Genomic DNA, 15,600 nt, shown 5'->3' on the forward strand with positions numbered 1-15,600 from the left:
GCTGTGGGGGGCGGCCCCTCCCCCCGGCAGACACCCTAGGGGACACCCCGAGGGCCGGCTCTGCGTCTGGGGTCCTGAGTGGGAAGAGGGGGCATCCGGGGGTGAGGGTCCTTAGAGGCAGACTCGGAGCTGGGCCCCAGGGAGCTGGAGCAGAAGGAGCTGTCGGAGGGCGTGAGCGAGTCCCTGGAGAAGACCTACCAGCACCTGCGTCTGTACGACCACCAGAGTGTCCCCTCCGCGTGTGAGGAGAAGTGAGTGTCCCCTTGCGGAGCTGGGCCTGTGCCCCCCACTCCGGGATGAGCCCAGGAGACACTCGGGGGGCCAGAGGGCAGCTGCTGATGAGTGACCACCCCTCCCCCCGTCCTGCCGAGGGCCGACTGGCCACCCGCCGGGTCAGTGCTGTCCTGGCTGGTGTCCTCCGTCCCCTGGGGGGTGGTGGGACCCTGCGCCCGGCTCCCTGGGTGCCATGTCTACAGGCAGCTCATCGCAGAGCCGGTCACTGACGTCCTGGGAAGGAGAGGGGTGCTGAGTGGGGACTGGGGGGCGCAGAGCTGGGGGAGCGCAGGCGCAAAGGGCAGCACATGTGTCTGGGGGGTGCACGGGGGCCTGGGGACCATGCGTGTCTGGACACGCCGGGGTGAGGGGACGCTGTTTCTGGGGGCGTGTCAGTCAGGCTGTCCAGGTCACTGGAGGGGGGACCCTTCCACCTGACTGTGGGTGTGAGCACTTTTTAACTTCTTGCTGGCATCTCTTGGGAATTTTCCTTCTTTTTTTTTTGGCCCAGTTTTTTAAAAGCAGAGGACAGTCCTTTTATTCTTGACAATGTGGGGAAGCTCTCTACTCCACCCTCACTGCTGCCATGGCTTTGTTGACCTCCTGAGCTTTTAAAAATAGCTCTGCGCTGGGGCTACAGGCCAGCCCGAGGCTCAGGCTGCAGGTTCCAGCCAGGGGAGGCTCCGGTGTGAGTGCAGGGCTCCCTTTGCTGACACTCACTTGCCATACCTGTCCTCCCCTGATCCTCAGAACCATGCCAGCCCCCCTCCCCACTGCCAGCCTCACGTTCCATCCAGTGTGACAGGCCCGTGTCCCTCATGCTGTGACGGGGGGGGGGGGTGTCCCGAGACTCCCACCCCCTCCGCCTGGTGTGTGGCTGCGCTCAGCCTAGGGAAGAGTGATGTCCTCGGCTTGGTGGGGACACCTAGTGGTGGTCAGCTTCCAGGCACTCTCTCAGACCCCCGGGTGAGGGGACAGACCTGTCTTTCCCTGGAGGTCCTGCCACCCACCTCTGTGCCCCTGTGACAGCAGACAGGCCTCCTGGGCAGGTGACTGTCCCCAAGGAAGGTGGAGAGAGACAGGGCTCACATATATCTCTGGGGTCACTGTCAGCACAGGTGGGCAGAATGTGGCCAAACGTAGAGTCCCTGCCCCGCCCCGTTTTCCTGTCACCTCTGCCCCGCCAACTGTGTTCCCAGGATCCTGCTGCTGTTTGAGCTGGCTCGACTTTCTCTGACCTTGAAGTGCGGGGCGGTCGCTGCTGACTGCCTGGCTGACTTGAAGGAGATGGAAGGCAAGGTGAGGAGGGTGGGGCGTCTGGGCCGCACAGCCCTGCGGGTGGCCTTTCCATGCGTGACCTCCAACAGCTGTGAGGCTGGGAGTTTGGGGCTGAGGACACTGCTCTCCTGTAGCCACAAGGCGTTTGTGTGATCCGCCTTTAGGGCTGCATGACACTCTTCAGGGTTTCCGTTTGTAACTTAACTCTCCTGTCCTGTTTGAGGGTCCTCTCTCCCCTCTCCTGCCCTGCGACGAACACTCTGCACCGAATACTTTCATCTGCGTTTCAGAATTTTCTTTCTTTTAAAAACAAATTTTATTATCTTTAGAGACAGCCAGAAATGAAGAGAGAAGAGGGGGAGATAGAGAGACACCTGCAGCCCTGCTTCACCATGTGTGAAGCTTTCCCCTGCAGTTGGGGACTGAGGGCTCAAACCCAGGTGTCTGCACGCTGTAACATGTGCTCAGCCAGGTGTGCCACCACCTGGCTCTGCATTTAGGACTTTTCCTGAGATGAGTTCACTGATGTGGGATCACTGGGCAACGTTCACAGAACCTATTCACTGACTTGATGAGACAGGCCCAGGCACCTGCTCCCTCCTAGGTGGGGTGCCTGGCCACCCACCTGCCCACCCAGGTGTGAGTCTGCGCCCCCCCCCCCCAGGAGATGCCTGGTGTCAGGGACTGCTCTGGGGTCTTTCCTTCTCTCTTCTTTCTCTGGATGAAACACAGCAGCCCGGGGTGATGGGGACCCATGTGCGTGAAGCCCCAGCTCCCAAAAAAGCCTCCCCGCCAGTCACCCAGCCTCCTTGGTCCTGTAGGCCCGCCCCCACGCCGGGGGCCCAGTGCCTCTTCCCAGAAGCCAGTCCCTGTGGCGTTCAGTGCTGATGGCCAGCACCCTCAGCCCACGGCCCCCTTCAGACGGTGGAACAGATGGGCTCTGGCTTTCTTGGTCTCTGCAGCTTTTGGAGATGTGCTCATTCCGTCTCAGGCACTGTGCCCGACATACCAGCAGGGCCCTTGCGCTCCCTCAACTCCATCCATCACTTCAAGGAGGTTCATTCCTCTTCTTTTAGAGGGAGAGATAGGGAGAGAGGGACAGAGGCACTGTAGTCCCGCTCCACCAGCCTCGAGCTTCCCCCGGTGCCCTGGCTGTGCCTGCCCCGGGGAGTGCATGTCGGGCGGCCCTTGAGGCTGCTGCTGGCCGAGCACACAGCTCTGGTCCACAGGACCCCGGGAAGCTGCTGGAGGAGGACTGCCTGCAGTGTGAACTGGAGGCCCTCAGCTTGGAGCACCGGGTACAGGGCTTCCTGCGGTCGGCCGTGGAGGTGAGCGGTGGGTGGACACCAAGCCGCCCGCACCGCTGGCCAGCTGGGCTCTGCCTTGGTTTCTCCAGGAGGTCTGGGGCTGCTCTAGCTGGAGCTTGGGGCCTGTCCTGGGTGAGGACCCTCTGTGGCCTCATCCAGGAAGCACCCTCCACCCCGGGCATGAGGAGAGCGGGTCAGCCTGCAGGGCCGGGACAGCAGGGCGTGGGTGGAGTCTGGGAGGACATGAGCCTAGGGGTTGCCCAAGGTTGCCCAGCATCAGGGCCCTCCACACCCAAGAGCGGGGGGCCGGCCTCCCAGAGGGGTCTGTCCTCAAGGGAAGGGGAGCAGCCCCGAGGGTGCACCAGTTCTGCCTACTCCACTCCCCTCCACCTGACTTTGGCCTTGTCCTGCATCCTCAACATCTGCCTGCCCTCCACCCCGACCATCGCCACACTCGCCCATGCCCCGCCCACGCCTGCTGCCACGCCCCTCGCGCCACCACTACCCGCCCACACCCATTGCCCCGCCCACTCCTGCTGCCACGCCCCTCGCGCCACCACTACCCCGCCCACACCCATTGCCCCGCCCACGCCTGCTGCCACGCCCCTCGCGCCACCACTACCCGCCCACACCCATTGCCCCGCCCACTCCTTCTGCCACGCCCCTCGCGCCACCACTACCCCGCCCACACCCATTGCCCCGCCCACTCCTGCTGCCCCGCCCCTCGCGCCACCACTACCCCGCCCACACCCATTGCCCCGCCCACTCCTGCTGCCACGCTCCTCCCACCACCCACTACCCCGCCCACACCCATTGCCCCGCCCACTCCTGATGCCCCGCCCCTCGCGCCACCACTACCCCGCCCACACCCATTGCCCCGCCCACTCCTGCTGCCACGCCCCTCGCGCCACCACTACCCCGCCCACACCCATTGCCCCGCCCACTCATGCTGCCCCGCCCCTCCCACCACCCACTACCCCGCCCACACCCATTGCCCCGCCCACTCCTGCTGCCCCGCCCCTCGCGCCACCACTACCCCGCCCACACCAATTGCCCCGCCCACTCCTGCTGCCACGCCCCTCGCGCCACCACTACCCCGCCCACACCCATTGCCCCGCCCACTCCTGCTGCCACGCTCCTCCCACCACCCACTACCCCGCCCACACCCATTGCCCCGCCCACTCATGCTGCCCCGCCCCTCCCACCATCCACTACCCCGTGCACACCCATTGCCCTGCCCATCCCCACCCCTGCCTCGCCCCACCATCCCTTGCCCCGCCCACACCCATTGCCCCGCCCATCCCCAGCCCTGTCTCACCCCACCCATCCCTTGCCCCGCCCACAACCCTTTGCTCCGCCCCTTCTCCTTGTCCTGCCCCTTACCCACCCTCTGACCCCTCTCACCCCACCTACAATCCCTCTGCCCCACTCCACCCTTCGACCTCCCCCACAGCCCCATTGCCCTGCCTCCGCCCCGCCCTTCGCCCCACCCCTCCGCTGGCCTGTGTCCGGTGCAGGCCCAGCTGAGCATCATCCAGAGGCTGGACCTGACCTTGCAGCGGGCAGTGCGGCTGGGCGACCCCCGCGTCATCCACGTGGTGTGCGCCACGCAGTGGAACCTGTGTCTGCCGCTGCTGCAGTTCAGCCTGCGCAGTCGCCTGCGTCGGTCCCTCGCGGCCATCGCCCAGATCCTGGAGAAGATGGACAGGTGCGCGCCCGCCGGCCTCCTGGGACTCCACAGGGGCGCCTGGGCCCAGCCCTCCTCCCCGCCCCTCTCCAGCCCACGCCCCCCACGCAGCTCTCCCCGCCGCAGCCCCTCAGGAGGGCCCATATAGCAGCCCGCACCCTCCGCAGCCTCATGGTGCTGCTGCGCTGCCAAGTGCACATGGAGCTGGCATGCCTGGAGGAGGACGAGGACCGGCTGGAGCCGGCCATGGAGCACCTGCAGAAGGCCCTGCGGCTGGACAGCCAGCACCGCTACCAGGAGAAGCTGCACATGGACCTCAACCGCCTGCAGCTGTGCACCGTGCTCTACCAGTCGCCCGAGCGGGCCGAGGACCGCGCCACCCTGGCCATCGAGCAGGTGCGCGAAGGCAGCAGAGGAGGGGTGGGCTCCGTGGGGTGGGCTGTCAGGCGGGCAGGGGTGCCAGCGGTCAAGCAGTGACGCAGGGGGAGGACGCCGGGCAGCGGGTGGCCCCAACCCAGCCCTCCCGCAGGCCAAGAAGGCCATCGCCAAAGACAGCGTGAGGAAGAAGCGGGCCCTGCTGGTGAACGCGGGCCTGGCCCTGGCCCCCGACACCTTCCAGATCGTGCTGGACGGCGAGAATGAGGCCAAAGGTCAGCTGTCCATCCTGGCCAGCCCCCGGCCCGCCTCAGGACCCCCGGTCCCCTGGCTCCGTGGCCCAAGCCGGGCCTGAGGGCAGGCTGCCTCCCTCCCCCTCCCCCAGTGTCCATCGGGAAGCACCGCAGCCGCTTCACCCACCTGTACGCCAAGGCTCGGCATCACTCAGTCTGTGTGGACAAGGCCTCCGGCCACCTGCGCCGTCTGGGCAACAAGAATGACCGGGAGAGGTGAGTGCGGGAGCTGGGCACGGGCCCGTCGCCCCTGGTCACACATGGTGGCCCGTGGCACCCGGCCAAGGGGATGGCGTCAGAGAGCTGACTGTGGGTGCAGGCGGTGGGTCCCCAGGCTGCTGCCCTACCCCGGTTCTCCCTGCCATCCTCCTGTCCCATGTGCCACAGGGGTCCTGACCCAGTCCCACCACAGGGTCCTCTTGTCCCATATGCCCTGGAGGTCCTGAGCCCCCCAACCTTCTGCCCCATGTATCCTGGGGGCCCTGACCTGACCTCACCCCCATACACCCCCATCTTCCTGTCCTTCGTGCCCCCATCCTCCTGAGCAGGATTCAGATCTGGGCAGAGCTGGCCAAGGTGGCCCGGAAGCAGCATGTGTGGGATGTGTGCAGGACGGCGTGCCGCTTCTGCTTGCTGTATGACAATGCCAAGGTGAAGAAGGCCGTGAGGGCCAAGAAAGGTGGGTGCCCGCACCCAGGCAGGCTCACACTGGGGCTGCTGGCCAGGGCTTTCAAGGTGACATGATCCCTGGTGGCGTGATCCCCAGGAATTGTGGTCCCTGGTCAGTGTGGTCCCTGGGTGGTGTGGTCTCTGGGTAGCATGTCCTCGGGCAGAGAGGGCCCCAGGCAGAGTGGTCCCCAGGGTGGCATGGTCCTGGGGAGTTGCAGCTGGATGCAGATGTACTGTGTCCTGCAGGCACCGAGATCAGGGCAGGTCTCCCCAGAACACTGATCATACCCTGTCTGGTGGCCCTGCCCCATGGCTGCCCCGGCCTGTGTCGCTGTGCCATGGCCGGTTTGGTCCCCAGCTTATCGGACTCGGGGTGCCAGGCCTCACTGGCCGGGGCAGGTCCCCTCAGGGCGGCTCTGGCCCCATCAGTCGGTGAGCCCATGGGAGGTGCCTTGTGCGTGGCTCCTGGTGCGTGACAGGGCGGCTCAGCTGGGGGTGCCTGTTGGGCTCTTCAGAGCTGAGGAACCTGAGTGCTGAGGCTGGCAGCTCCTCCCTGCTGGGTGGTTGTGTGGGGTCTCTGCCCAGGAACCCTGGGAGCCCAGGCTGCTGCTGGCCTTGAGTACACCGGTCGCCATGGGCCTCATCCCAGGGGAGGCCGGCCCACCTGGCGCTCCGTGTGCCGAGCAGGTGCTGTTCTGACTCGGTTCCCTCAGGGAAGCGGCGGAGACCGGAGGGCTCCACGCAGGACACCTGGGGGCCACCAGAGGTCACCCTGCCCGAGCCGCTGTCCTCCAGCCTCAAGCGCAAGTTTGCGGAGGTGGGCTTCATCCAGGCCGAGGTGTGTGAGGGGCAGCCTGGGGCAGCCACGTTCTCCATCCCCTTCTGAGTAGGCCACGGGCAGGTAGCAATGCTGGGTGGTGACGACTTTGTGGGGGAAACACCAGTGGGGGCAGAGGCGAGAGGGGCGGGGGTCTGAGGAGCAAGGGCTGGTCACCATGGTCACTTCTGTCACTGCTGTGTTAGCCGATGGGGGGCTTTGGAGAAGAAAGTGTTGAGGGAGAGGGTGTGGGGACCTGGCTGTGTCCCCTGCAGGCCACTGTGCAGCTGCTGCGGTCAGAAGGGGTGGAGCTGAACGACCAGCCCACACCCCCCGAGGACCTGAGTCAGCACTCAGCTGGATACACTGTGGAGCCTGCGGAGGACAACGCAGAGTGGCTGCAGTACAAGTGGGCAGCACCACGGCCCCGCCCTGCCCTCCCTCCCCTGCCCTCCCCACGCTCCTCACCCTCCCCTGCTCTTCCCTCCCCTCCTCTCCTCTCCCCTCCCCTGCTCTCCCCTCCTCTCCTCTCCCCTCCCCTGCTCTCCCCTCCTCCCCCCTCCCCTCCCCTCCCCTTCCCATCCCTACCGATGCTCCTCGCCCTGGCCTGGGTACCCTGCCGTGGAGACTCCATTTTGAGAGCCCCTGGTCCTGCCCTCTGTGCCTGGTGCATAAGCCCTGTGGGCAGAGTGGCGGAAATGCCCTCTGCAGGGTGGCTGCCTGAGTAGAACAGGCGGGGCCAGCGGGGCTCCAGAGGCTGGCTGGGTGCAGGGCAGGGCAGCTGAGTGGGTGTCCACAGGGCCTGGATCGAGAGCCTGTCGCAGCTGGCCATGAACAGCTGGCTGCGTGCGGCGGATATCGGGCGGGAGCTGCGGGAGGACTGGATCGTACAGAACGCCGTGGTCTACCTGCTCAACCACAACCACCACCTGGTCTGTGAACGGCGCCACCGAGAGCTCGTGGATGCCCTCTACCACTTGCTGGGCGTCATGCGTGCCATGGGTCACAGCGGGTGGGTGACTGTGCCGGCCTTGCTGCTATCATGTGCGGGGTGGGGAGTGCCAGCGGGCCCGGGGCCTGGCTTCACGGTGGGGGAGGGAAGGCCTGGGGTGGGCCGGGGCTGGGCCTGGCTATGTGGGACCCTGTCCTGCTGTCAAGGGGGAGGCCCGCAGCGGGGGTGGGGATGGGCACCCCTGGGAGGTCCTGGCAGGGCACAAGAAATACAAAAGCTGGCGGCTTCTGTGAGGAGGAGGAGGCGAGACGGGCACTGAGGTCCTGGCAGGATCCTTGCGACCCTCAGGCTCCTGCTGTCCAGTGGGGTTCCTAGTGCTTCCTGACCCCTGTGGAGGCAGCAGCAGGATCCCAGTCACCATAGTGTCCCACGAGAGCCCCTTAGTGGCCCTGCTGTGGACTGTCCAGGGCCACGGCCGCCCGTGCCCACTTGACATCCCCAGCCTGTGCCTGTCTGCCAATCTTGCAGAGACCCGGTGGTCTTGGTGACTCTCTGCAACATGCTGGCTCAGGGGCTGCTCATCAACTGGGTCCCAGCCCCAGCACCCGAGAGGGCCCGGAAAGCAGGGCGGCCCAACCAGTCCCACGCCCCACTGGATGCCGAGGCAGCCGCCGAGGTGCGGACCGCAGTGGAGGTGAGCCCTGGGCCCTCCGGACCTCAGGACAGGGACGCTAGATGCTGGGGGACAGGCCTGGGACTGGGAGAGGGCAGGAGTCACGCAGACTCCATGCATGGAGCCCCATCCCTACGTGCCACCCAGTGCCGGCGCTAATGGGGGCAGGGCTCCACAGCCAGACTTTGAGGACAGGCGCTGGCTGCCTGAGAAGCCCCGGGGTGCTGTGTCTGACTGCCAGACCCCTCACGGCAGCCACAGGTGCCCTGGACCCTGAGAGGTGCTGATCTTGAGGGATGCGCCTTCCAGGTGTGTGAGTTTGCCCTGAACCAGACCAATGGGACACTGGCCGAGGACGTGGTGCCCACACAGACCCGCCAACAGCTGGTCGCCACCTGGGTGAAGGCCAAGCAGCTCCTGCAGCAGCAGATCTGGCCGAGGCTGGGCACAGAGGAGCAGGTGCCACCCGGGGCTGGGACAGGGGGAAGGTGCCACCCGAGGGTGGGACAGAGGGAAGGTGCCACCCGGGGCTGGGCACAGAGAAGCAGGTGCCACCCGGGGGTGGGACGGGGGAAGGTGCCACCCAGGGGTGGGATGGGGTAGGTGCCACCCAGGGTGGGACAGGGGGCAGGTGCCAGTGGGGCTGGGACAGGGGCAGGTGTCCTCTGGGGTATGGGCAGTGGACGGGATCGTGTCAGCATCCTCCCTGCTGTGCTTTGAGGGAGAGCTGGGCAGACTTTGCACTCCAGTGTGGCTGATGGGGGTGTCCATGATGACAGAAGAGGAGATGCCTCAACTTGGGCCTCCCCAGGGAAAGGCAGCCAGACCCTCCCTCAGACACCTGCTGGCCTTGATGTCCCTGAGCCTCTGGAACCTTAGAGACAGTGCCCACCCTGGGGACACTCCAGTGGCCATGGTGGAGGCATGCCCAGACCAGCCCCAGGGTGGATGTGGTGGGTGTGGGGGAGGCGGGGCCTCAGAGCAGAGGGCCAGGACCTCACAGAGCAGTGGGGCACTGGGCCCTCGAGGGTGGTGGCAGTGGGGAGGGGTCCTGCATCATGGCTGGTCGGCCCGAGGCCACAGTGCAGCAGGCTAGAGAAGGCCCTGTGCCCTCTGTGGCTCTGCCAGTGCCCCGGGCTGCCCCCTGAAAGGGGCTTAGGCCAGCTGTCTGCTGCCCCCACCTCTCCAGCCCCCTTTCTTCTCCCTCTGCCTCACCACCTTGCCCCCAGCCCCATCCCCTGCCCCCCCCCCACCCTTCTCAGTTCCCAGTCTAACTGCTGCCTCTCCCCAGGGCATCAGTGAGGACATCAGTGCGGTGACCAGGGTGCTCATGGCCCTGGAGATGTACTCCTGCAATGGGTTGGGCCTCATGGACTTCACTGTGCCACCCCTAAGCCAGGTAGGTCACTGGCCACGCTGTCCCCCGGGTCGCCTCCCCTGTCACCCGATGTCACTGTTCTCCAGGTGTCCTGTGGGCATCCCTTGGGCTCTGGCCAGTCCTGAACTCCCACTACTCCACCAGGAAGGGTCAGAGGGCCTGCCCTGGCACCCCTGCCCAGCTCAGTGACCCCTACCCTATAACCCCAGCACAGTGACCCATGCCCTGTGAGCCTTGCCCCACATGTCCTGCCCTGTGGCCTCTCTTAGGAGGCCCTGGGCTTGTCCCTTGCTGGGACCCTGAGTGACCCCTCTCTGCTCTGCCTGGCAGGTGGCGGCTATGGCCTCTGAGTGCAGCTGGCCGGATCGGGTGGTGGAGATACAGGCGCTGGCGCGATTGGCCCACTTTGCCTATGCCGCCCACGACCACGAGCTCACCATAGAGTGCTCGCAGAAGGCCATCCAGATGGGTGTGCGCTGCCTCAAGACCTTCTGCCCGTGAGTGGTGGGGCAGCTGGGGTGGTGGCTGCCCCTGGCCCGTCTCTGCAGGTCCCTGCAGGCTCAGGGCACCTGGCTCAGCAAGAGCGTCCTTGGGCTGGGCGGGCAGTAACGCTGCTGGGCTAGCGACTACTGGGGAGGGCCAGGTGGGACGCACACAGGAGAACGTGCACCTCATCATTCCTGAAGCCCTGGGTTCAGGTCCAGGCACCCACGGGAGCAGCGTGGATGAGTAGGGGAGCTAGCTCTACACATGGTGGACCGGTGCTGCATCTCTTCGCCCTGTCCCTGTCTGTGTCTCTGTCTACAACGATGAAAACAGTGAGCAGGGAGGACGGGACACCCACCCATGTGGCAGGTGCCTCAGACTCTGAGTTGGGGCCCCAGTGCCACAGAAGGTGCTGGAAAGGGGACCTGGGTGACCTGGATCTGAGCTCGGGGTCAGCCGTGCTGGGGGCTGAGGACAGGGCCCAGGGTCGGGTAGGCCCAGGGGCAGCCTGCAGCTGATCACACAGCCAGCTGGGGGCTGCCCCATGCTGCTTAGCTCTGGCTGGGGGAAGCCCTGGACTGGCCTGAGAGCCGGGCCACATTTGGTGCCCATCCTGTCCCCAGGTCCGATGTCCTGCAGGTGGCTGAACTGCTCAGCATCACAGCCTGCACCCAGGGCCGGAGCATCATGGAGAACCTCAAGGGGCGGAAGCAGATGCGGCTGGCAGCGGCCCGGGCCTTTCTGGAGGGTGTGCGGTGCGTGCTGGGTGCTGGGTGGCCCTGGGCCCCCGTCCCGGCTGCCTGGTGCTGGCTGCCCCGGCCCCCTGTCCCAGTGGGGCCTGTCCTACAGCACTGCCCCTGCCCCTCCAGCTTCGGCGGTATCGCGGGGAGCAGCCCCCTGGTGATGCAGGGAGCGCGCCTGTACTGGAATAGCGTCCTGCCCGTGCTGTCCTCGGCCGTCGGCCGCAAGGCCTCCCGCATTGCGGTGCAACGCATCCTGGCCACCATCAACCACACCGAGGCCCGCAAGCAGGTGGGGGGCAGGCAGGACGGGCGGGGCAGTGGGCGGCAGAGCACCTGTGGGCAGCAGGCAGCTGGGCACATGAGGAGGAGGGGGTCTCTTGTGTCTGTGTGTGTGAGTCTGTGTCTGTGTGTGTGTCTGTATCTGTGTGTGTGTCTCTGTGTGTGTGTGTGTGTATCTGTGTGTGTGTCTGTGTGTGTCTGTGTCTGTGTGTGTGTCTGTGTCTGTGTGTCTCTGTGTGTGTCTGTGTCTGTGTGTCTGTGTGTGTGTCTGTGTCTGTGTGTGTGAGTCTGTGTCTGTGTGTCTGTATCTGTGTGTGTCTCTGTGTGTGTGTGTGTATCTGTGTGTGTGTCTGTGTGTGTCTGTGTGTGTGTCTGTGTCTGTGTGTGTGTCTGTATCTGTGTGTGTGTGTGTGTGTGTCTGTGTGTCTCTGTGTGTGTCTGTGTCTGTGTGTGTGTCTGTGTCTGTGTGTGTATATCTGTGTGTGTGTCTCTGTGTGTGTCTGTGTGCCTCTGTGTCTGTGTCTCTGTGTGTCTGTGTGTGTGTGTGTCTGTATCTGTGTGTGTGTCTGTGTCTATGTGTGTATATCTCTGTGTGTGTGTCTGTGTGTGTGTGTCTCTGTGTGTGTCTGTGTGTGTGTGTCTGTGTGTGTCTGTGTGTGTGTCTGTGTCTGTGTGTCAGTGTCTGTGTGTCTGTGTGTGTGTCTGTGTGTGTGTGTCTGTGTGTGTGTGTCTGTGTGTGTGTCTGGGTCTGTGTGTATGTCTGGGTCTATGTGTCTGTGTCTGGGTCTGTGTGTGTGTCTGTGTCTGTGTGTGTGTCTGTGTTTGTGTCTGGGTCTGTGTGTGTGTCTGTGTGTGTTTCTGGGTCTGTGTGTATGTCTGTGTCTGTGTGTGTGTCTGGGTCTGTGTGTGTGTCTGTGTGTGTGTCTGTGTCTGTGTGTGTTTCTGGGTCTGTGTGTATGTCTGTGTCTGTGTGTGTGTCTCTGTGTGTGTGTCTGTGTCTGTGTGTGTATATATGTGTGTGTCTGTGTGTGTGTCTGTGTCTGTGTGTGTGTGTCTGTGTGTGTGTCTGCGTGTCTGTGTCTGTGTGTGTCTGTGTGTGTGTGTCTGTGTGTGTGTGTCTGGGTCTGTGTGTGTGTCTGTGTGTGTGTCTGGGTCTGTGTGTGTGTCTGTGTGTGTGTCTGTGTGTGTGTCTGTGTGTGTGTCTGGGTCTGTGTGTGTTTCTGTGTGTTTCTGTGTGTGTGTGTCTGTGTGTGTGTCTGTGTCTGTGTGTGTCTCTGTGTGTGTCTGTCTGTGTGTGTCTCTCTCTGTGTGTGTGTCTGTGTGTGTGTCTGTGTGTGTGTGTCTGTGCGTGTGTCTGTGTGTGTGTCTGTGTGTCTGTGTCTGTGTGTGTCTGTGTGTGTGTGTCTGTGTGTGTGTCTGGGTCTGTGTGTGTGTCTGGGTCAGTGTGTCTGTGTGTGTGTCTGTGTGTGTGTCTGTGTTTGTGTCTGGGTCTGTGTGTGTGTCTGTGTGTGTTTCTGGGTCTCTGTGTGTGTGTGTGTCTGGGTCTGTGTGTGTGTCTGGGTCAGTGTGTGTTTCTGTGTGTGTGTCTGTGTGTGTGTGTCTGTGTCTCTGTGTGTCTCTGTGTGTGGTGTCTGTGTGTGTCTGTCTGTGTGTGTCTCTCTGTGTGTGTGTCTGGGTCTGTGTGTGTGTCTCTGTGTGTGTCTGGGTCTCTGTGTGTGTGTGTGTGTGTGTGTGTCTGTGTGTGTGTCTGGGTCAGTGTGTGTTTCTGTGTGTGTGTCTGTGTGTGTGTGTCTGTGTCTCTGTGTGTCTCTGTGTGTGGTGTCTGTGTGTGTCTGTCTGTGTGTGTCTCTCTGTGTGTGTGTCTGGGTCTGTGTGTGTGTCTGGGTCTCTGTGTGTGTCTGTGTCTGTGTGTGTGTCTGGGTCTGTGTGTGTGTCTGTGTCTGTGTGTCTGTGTGTGTGTCTGTGTCTGTGTGTGTGAGTCTGTGTCTGTGTGTGTGTCTGTATCTGTGTGTGTCTCTGTGTGTGTGTATCTGTGTGTGTGTCTGGGTCTGTGTGTGTGTCTGTGTCTGTGTGTCTGTGTGTGTGTCTGTGTGTGTGAGTCTGTGTCTGTGTGTGTATCTGTATCTGTGTGTGTCTCTCTCTGTGTGTGTATCTGTGTGTGTGTCTGTGTGTGTGTCTGTGTCTTTGTGTGTCTGTATCTGTGTGTGTGTCTGTGTCTGTGTGTGTATATCTGTGTGTGTGTCTGTGTGTGTGTCTGTGTGTCTCTGTGTGTGCCTGTGTCTGTGTGTGTGTCTGTGTCTGTGTGTATATCTCTGTGTGTGTCTCTTTGTCTCTGTGTGTGTCTGTGTGTGTCTGTATCTGTGTGTGTGTCTGTGTGTCTGTGTCTGTGTGTGTATATCTGTGTGTGTGTCTGTGTGTGTGTCTGTGTGTGTGTCTGTGGTCTCTGTGTCTGTGTCTGTGTGTGTCTCTGTGTGTGTCTGTGTGTCTCTGTGTGTCTCTGTGTCTCTGTGTGTGTGTCTGTGTGTGTGTCTGTGTCTGTGTGTGTGAGTCTGTGTCTGTGTGTGTGTCTGTATCTGTGTGTGTCTCTGTGTGTGTGTATCTGTGTGTGTGTCTGGGTCTGTGTGTGTGTCTGTGTCTGTGTGTCTGTGTGTGTGTCTGTGTGTGTGAGTCTGTGTCTGTGTGTGTATCTGTATCTGTGTGTGTCTCTCTCTGTGTGTGTATCTGTGTGTGTGTCTGTGTGTGTGTCTGTGTCTTTGTGTGTCTGTATCTGTGTGTGTGTCTGTGTCTGTGTGTGTATATCTGTGTGTGTGTCTGTGTGTGTGTCTGTGTGTCTCTGTGTGTGCCTGTGTCTGTGTGTGTGTCTGTGTCTGTGTGTATATCTCTGTGTGTGTCTCTTTGTCTCTGTGTGTGTCTGTGTGTGTCTGTATCTGTGTGTGTGTCTGTGTGTCTGTGTCTGTGTGTGTATATCTGTGTGTGTGTCTGTGTGTGTGTCTGTGTGTGTGTCTGTGGTCTCTGTGTCTGTGTCTGTGTGTGTCTCTGTGTGTGTCTGTGTGTCTCTGTGTGTCTCTGTGTCTCTCTCTGTGTGTGTGTCTGTGTGTGTGTCTGGGTCTGTGTATGTGTCTGTGTCTGTGTGTGTGTCTGTGTCTGTGTCTGTGTGTGTGTCTGTGTCTATGTGTGTCTGTGTCTGTGTGTGTGTCTGTGTCTGTGTGTGTGTCTGTGTCTGTGTGTGTGTCTGTGTGTGTGTCTGTGTCTGTGTGTGTTTCTGGGTCTGTGTGTGTGTGTGTGTCTGTCTGGGTCTGTGTGTGTCTCTGTGTGTGTGTGTCTGTGTGTGTGTCTGTGTCTGTGTGTCTGGGTCTGTGTGTGTGTGTGTCTGTGTGTGTTTCTGGGTCTGTGTGTGTGTCTGTGTCTGTGTGTGTGTCTGGGTCTGTGTGTGTGTCTGGGTCTGTGTGTGTGTCTGGGTCTGTGTGTGTGTCTGTGTGTGTGTTTGTGTCTGTGTGTGTTTCTGGGTCTGTGTGTGTGTCTGTGTCTGTGTGTGTGTCTGGGTCTGTGTGTGTGTCTATGTCTGTGTGTGTGTCTGGGTCTCTGTCTGTGTCTGTGTGTGTGTCTGTGTCTGTGTGTGTGGGTCTGTGTGTGTGTCTGGGTCTATGTGTGTGTCTGTGTCTGTGTGTCTGGTTCTGTGTGTGTGTGTGTCTGTGTCTGTGTGTGTTTCTGGGTCTCTGTGTGTGTCTCTGTGTGTGTCTGTGTCTGTGTGTTTGTGTGTGTGTGTGTCTGTGTGTGTGTCTGTGTCTCTGTGTGTGTGTCTGTGTGTGTGTCTGTGTCTGTGGTGTGTCTGGGTCTCTGTGTGTGTCTGTGTCTGGGTCTGTGTGTGTGTCTGGGTCTGTGTGTGTGTCTGTGTGTGTCTGGGTCTGTGTGTGTGTCTGGGTCTGTGTGTGTGTGTGTCTGTGTGTGTGTGTGTCTGTGTGTGTGTCTGGGTCTGTGTGTGTGTCTGGGTCTCTGTCTGTTGTCTGTGTGTGTGTCTATGTCTGTGTGTGTGTCTGGGTCTCTGTCTGTGTCTGTGTGTGTGTCTGTGTCTGTGTGTGTGGGTCTGTGTGTGTGTCTGGGTCTATGTGTGTGTCTGTGTCTGTGTGTCTGGTTCTGTGTGTGTGTGTGTCTGTGTCTGTGTGTGTTTCTGGGTCTCTGTGTGTGTCTCTGTGTGTGTCTGTGTCTGTGTGTTTGTGTGTGTGTGTGTCTGTGTGTGTGTCTGTGTCTCTGTGTGTGTGTCTGTGTGTGTGTCTGTGTCTGTGGTGTGTCTGGGTCTCTGTGTGTGTCTGTGTCTGGGTCTGTGTGTGTGTCTGGGTCTGTGTGTGTGTCTGTGTGTGTGTGTGTCTGTGTGTGTGTCTGGGTCTGTGTG

The 15,600-nt window shown here is 61.7% G+C and overlaps 1 protein-coding gene across 6 annotated transcripts in view; it reads left to right on the plus strand.

Moving 5' to 3' along the window:
- The window catches only part of CFAP46 (cilia and flagella associated protein 46), a 46,839-nt gene that overhangs the window by 3,569 nt on the left and 27,670 nt on the right, over window positions 1–15,600 (plus strand). For all 6 annotated transcript variants that reach the window (XM_060171039.1, XM_060171042.1, XM_060171040.1 and 3 more), the window contains 17 exons: window positions 141–251; window positions 1,473–1,572; window positions 2,781–2,879; window positions 4,376–4,566; window positions 4,713–4,941; window positions 5,075–5,195; window positions 5,306–5,429; window positions 5,762–5,892; window positions 6,596–6,720; window positions 6,975–7,108; window positions 7,499–7,711; window positions 8,180–8,345; window positions 8,634–8,783; window positions 9,616–9,723; window positions 10,033–10,199; window positions 10,812–10,943; window positions 11,058–11,220. In XM_060171039.1, coding sequence (XP_060027022.1) covers window positions 141–251; window positions 1,473–1,572; window positions 2,781–2,879; window positions 4,376–4,566; window positions 4,713–4,941; window positions 5,075–5,195; window positions 5,306–5,429; window positions 5,762–5,892; window positions 6,596–6,720; window positions 6,975–7,108; window positions 7,499–7,711; window positions 8,180–8,345; window positions 8,634–8,783; window positions 9,616–9,723; window positions 10,033–10,199; window positions 10,812–10,943; window positions 11,058–11,220 — 2,464 coding nt within the window. The remainder of the gene's footprint in view (window positions 1–140; window positions 252–1,472; window positions 1,573–2,780; window positions 2,880–4,375; window positions 4,567–4,712; window positions 4,942–5,074; window positions 5,196–5,305; window positions 5,430–5,761; window positions 5,893–6,595; window positions 6,721–6,974; window positions 7,109–7,498; window positions 7,712–8,179; window positions 8,346–8,633; window positions 8,784–9,615; window positions 9,724–10,032; window positions 10,200–10,811; window positions 10,944–11,057; window positions 11,221–15,600) is intronic.

Source organism: Erinaceus europaeus, chromosome 14 (genome assembly GCF_950295315.1).
Source record: "Erinaceus europaeus chromosome 14, mEriEur2.1, whole genome shotgun sequence".
NCBI classification, from domain to species: domain Eukaryota; kingdom Metazoa; phylum Chordata; class Mammalia; order Eulipotyphla; family Erinaceidae; genus Erinaceus; species Erinaceus europaeus.